The sequence below is a fragment of the Etheostoma spectabile genome, chromosome 21 (assembly GCF_008692095.1).
Source record: "Etheostoma spectabile isolate EspeVRDwgs_2016 chromosome 21, UIUC_Espe_1.0, whole genome shotgun sequence".
NCBI classification, from domain to species: Eukaryota; Metazoa; Chordata; class Actinopteri; order Perciformes; family Percidae; genus Etheostoma; species Etheostoma spectabile.
The window spans coordinates 20,100,440-20,105,045 of record NC_045753.1 but is presented as its reverse complement, the minus strand read 5'-3'; the positions used below and the strand labels follow the sequence as shown (position 1 = coordinate 20,105,045).

The window sequence follows — 4,606 nt, the reverse complement described above, 5'->3', positions numbered from 1 at the left end:
TTTTTTTTGCGGCACCGAAGAATCGCAGAAATACGTACAGATCAATCACGTGAGTACCGTACAACAACAAACCTAATTCTACAGCGGAGAACATCAGCGTCGCTTGGCAACGTAGCTAAGCGACGTAGCATAGCATGTGTATGCACTAGCTAGCTAGTAAGTTGAACTGTTAGCTAGCTAATCATTTCAACTGTTTATTTCTTAGATAGAGGTTCATCTCAAATATAACGCTGTACTCAGAGCAGACCAGACCACATTCACTAACTGGAGATAATGGTAGTTCTATGAGTAGGCTACCTGAGTAACTAATATTATAATATGATCTATTTGTTCCCTGCGAATAAAAAAAAGGATGCTATACACTGTCCTTTATGGTATGTTGATATTGTATCAGGTTGTGATTATAGGCATGTGCCTTGCCTTGCCTTGGCTGTATATAGCCTATCTGTGCAAATCCTGTATAAGAAATATATAAGGAAATAAAACTGGTGGATTGTATTTTATATATAATATATAATATATACACAGCCACGCTAGCTGTTACCCTCTATTTCCAGTCTTTGAGCTAAGATAATCTAACCAGCTGCTGTTGCTCCACATTTACCACACAGACATGACAGTGGTAGCCATATCTTTTCATTTAACTCTCAGCAGGAAAGTAAATAGGCATATTTCCCAAAATGTCGACCTATTCAATTGAATATTTATATTTAATATATTATTTGCAAAACTAACCATATGTGAGTGTGAGGACTGATTACCAACATGGTACAGATTTAAAAAGCCCAGCATCCCCTTTGAGAGGTGTCATTAAATTCTCAGGATATGTTTAAGCCAGCTGGAAGGAGCGTGGCGAAATCTCTCCTCACATTTGCTTTCCACCCGCCACCCACTGCTCGGAGAGCGTATGTTCCCACACGCTCTCAGACACAACAAAGCATCTGGGAAAAAGCTCCCGCCAAAGGTCAAAGATGCAAGCACGCATCCAAAATGAAACAAGGTGCATGATGTGGATGTGTGAGGGATATGTGCGTAGGCTCGGGGATGTAAAGAAAGAGGGAAGAATAACAGGAAAGGAGAAGGGAGATGCATACTGAAGTGAGGCGAGTGTGGCGACATGCCTAGCTCTCTGCGTGTGTGCGGGTGTGCGTGCGTGCGTGCGTGCGTGCGTGGGAGAGAGTGTGTAAGGGCGAGATACATGTGTGTGTGCAATTGCTACGTGCGTGTGTGTGTAAGTGTTTTACTCATTCCAGAAACATCCTCGAAGCCAGAAACAACACTCAGGAGAACACCCAGGGAAGAATAGGGGGATTTTAAAGCTCATTTGTTCAGTTTCTGTCAGAATGCATCATTCAACTCAGGGACCTTCCTGTCCTCTCTGACACACACACACACACACACACACACACACACACACACACACACACACACACACACACAGTATTGCTTTTCTTTCATCAGTGAGTAATGACACTCCAAAGAACCTCTATGACACCAACAATAGCGCTCTCCTCCGTGATACAGTATGCCCATGTCACTGCTTTTCAATCCAATTTGGTAGCTGTCCACACATACACACACACACACACACACACACACACACTTACCATTATCTTGGTGAGTGAGTGGTATATTTCACATGGGTTTCACTTGTGTGAAAGCTGGCGTTGTTTGTGCAGAGTTAACTCAAGCCATCAGTCATCACTTATAAGTGGTGACAAAAGGTGATTCATGGGGTCAGAATGAGCTAACTGCCAGTTAAGACCAAACACAGGTAATAAGGTGGAGAGGGAGATTGACGCTAGATAGGTCTTGTGGAAATTGTTCTGAAATGAGGGTTGTGAAACGTCAATCCATCAGTCTAATGTTGGGTATTGATTACTTAATCGCTCCGCAAGCAGCATCACTCCATTTTATTTCCGTCAGTGGTTTGATGTCGTCCTTACGTTTTAACATAGGGGTCTGAGTAGCCGTTGACGTCCATGGCTGCCAGGTGGGCGCAGCGTTTCACGCCTACACACAGCCCGCCACGAGCCCTCTCCTTGGCCTCGCCCTTCACATTGCTGTCACTGGCTGGAGGAAAGTACTGCAGGCAGAGCAGCAAACGGCCTCTCTCCTCTAGACTTCTCTGCTGCTCAGTCTCCCACTGAAGAGAGAAAAAGGGGACACAGTAAATAGACAGAAAAAAAGGTGTGTGAGCTGCATTTGTTGCTGCTACATTACTGACTCTAGGTTCAGAGTTAAAAGGAGGCGTTATATATTGAAAATGTCTTGTGCCATGACCTGCGGATGAAACAGGCAACAATATGCAAGTTCAAATTACTTTGACCTAGTTGCCGCTGACCTTTCAAAGCGCAACCAATGAGATAACAGCATGTTGTTACCTAGCAACTGGAAATAGCTTCCGTGCCACCCTTGATGATGAATTCCTAATCGTGCGCAGAGAGGAAATGGCGTATTGTGTGTAGGCGGCTTTACTGCCAAATTTAAAAACCCAAAACAAATCAATTCAAAGTTAAATTCTTGCTTTATTTTGTCTGTTGCCTACCAAGTAAGTCAGTAGCTGAAAAAACCCTGAGTGCACTGAACTGTGCAGGGTGAGTTCTATTGTTTATGAATTTAACCTTTTCATTTGTGAGAAGAAAACCGCATAATTTCTTCTTTTTAAAAGTTTCACAGCCTTGCTTTAAAATGCACTTTGTGTACTTTGCTGTGATGTAGTTAATCTCTCTTCTTTCTCTCATAAGCAAACACACCTAAAGAGCTTTGTGACTTTCATCTTACATTCGAGTACACCTTTACAGCCTAGAGATAAACTCAACTATCACGTTCACTGTCCAATGGCAAAGACCTGGCTCGCTATGAAGCACCAGCCTTAAAGACATATTATTGCACTTTGTTGCTCCTGGCTCAAATATTTTCCATGGCCAACATCAAACTGTTACCAAAGCATTTGGCAACAAGCGGAACAACGGAGTAGATTCAAAGTGACAGATGAAAGAAAGGGAGGAAGTGGCAACAGAGGGGGAAGACGATGTTCTCACACGACTGTGACTCACCCTCATGGCCAACAGCATCAATACATGTATGTTATTTATAGGGAAGACGAGCTGTTTCTCATCACTGCAGGTGCATATTTATCAAGTTATCTTTTCGGTTTCACCACAGAAAAGGGGGGGAAAGGCTCTGTCTTAATGCCTATAATGTAATTTTAATGTAAAATGGGTTCCATCACTAAATATCTCCCCTCTACTTTATCTCTCTTCATCTCTCATTAAGTCTTATCTTCAGGCGAGAGGTGGACACAGCCAGGATGATCAATATGCCACACGTCACTCTTCCATGATACTCCCATCCCTTCTCTAATGGTCTCAACAGCTTGCTCTGTTCTTTTTTCCTAAATCTCTCTTTGCTGTTTCCCCCATTTCTTATCTGTGTTTTTCTATGGTAATCGTCATTACTGCCAAGAGCCAGTTTGCCATCTGCCGTGACTGAGTACGAGATTCGCAATTAGTGAGGATAATTTCCACCAGGTATCTGAATGGAGCAGCTCAGACCTTCACAGATCGATAGAGCGACTCATTAAGGAGGTGAAAATAAATAGGCATCGATGTGGAGCCAGCACCACAGTGACAGACGAATGGGAAGGAGATACATTTGTGAGTGGGTTTGGAAGGCAGAGAACTGGCAAGACGATCACATTAAACAATCTAGACTGTGGAGAGAAACACAGAGGCAGCTGTTTCACTCCAGTTAAAGGACTACACCGAAGACATTGAGAACTACATCTAAGGCCCGTAACTACAACTAAGACAATTTGCAATTTTTAACACCTTGTTAAAATCACAGCATCAACTAGTGGTATCCCCCACCCGATATACAGTTTAAAGATGAAGGTCTAGGCAAACACGCTTTTCTTCATGCAGGTTTTGTCACAGACAGTATTAAAGTGTGGACCGATAACGATTGTGTGAGAGCTTAACGGTTGTAATTCCAGACTTTGACATTTGATAATATATATGCACAGTATTAAAGACAAATATTTAGTTATTTATACTGTTTTCTGCCATTATCTAATGGTAGGGTATTTGATGCTATCATGTATTACATGGAGTTGGACCATCTCATCCTCCTGCGCTCCGTAGCAGACAAGGTGATGGTGAGACAGCGCCAACTAAATATTAAGAACGGATTTTCATTTAAGATTTTACAAGGTGTTTATGGAACAATTTTTACTCAGTACAAGTGCAAATAACACTGCTGGATTTAATCTTAAGATGGATGATATGGAGTGAATAAATGTGCGTGAGGCTTCAGTACTTGAAAATATTATGCGTAATCGTTTATCAGTTCACTACCTCACCATCTGCGTTTCCATTCACCATTGTCAGAGTTTGCGTGGAGGACCGCACATTCTCCCATCAAGTTGTGTTTTTTGGGGGGGTTATCCCTTTATTAGATAGAGATCAGATGTAAAAGGGGGAGAGAGAGATAGGGGACGACACACAAAGGGCCGCAGACGGGATTCAAACCCGGGCCGCTGCGGGACTCAGCCAACATGAGGCCAGCGCACGTACTGAGTGAGCTATAGGCTGCTGCCGCCCCC

At 43.0% G+C, this 4,606-nt stretch overlaps 1 protein-coding gene across 2 annotated transcripts in view; it reads right to left on the bottom strand.

Moving 5' to 3' along the window:
* The window catches only part of LOC116671301 (double C2-like domain-containing protein alpha), a 26,590-nt gene that overhangs the window by 3,230 nt on the left and 18,754 nt on the right, over positions 1-4,606 (bottom strand). For both annotated transcript variants that reach the window (XM_032502489.1, XM_032502488.1), the window contains exon 8: positions 1,947-2,146. In XM_032502489.1, the coding sequence (XP_032358380.1) occupies positions 1,947-2,146 (200 nt within the window). The remainder of the gene's footprint in view (positions 1-1,946; positions 2,147-4,606) is intronic.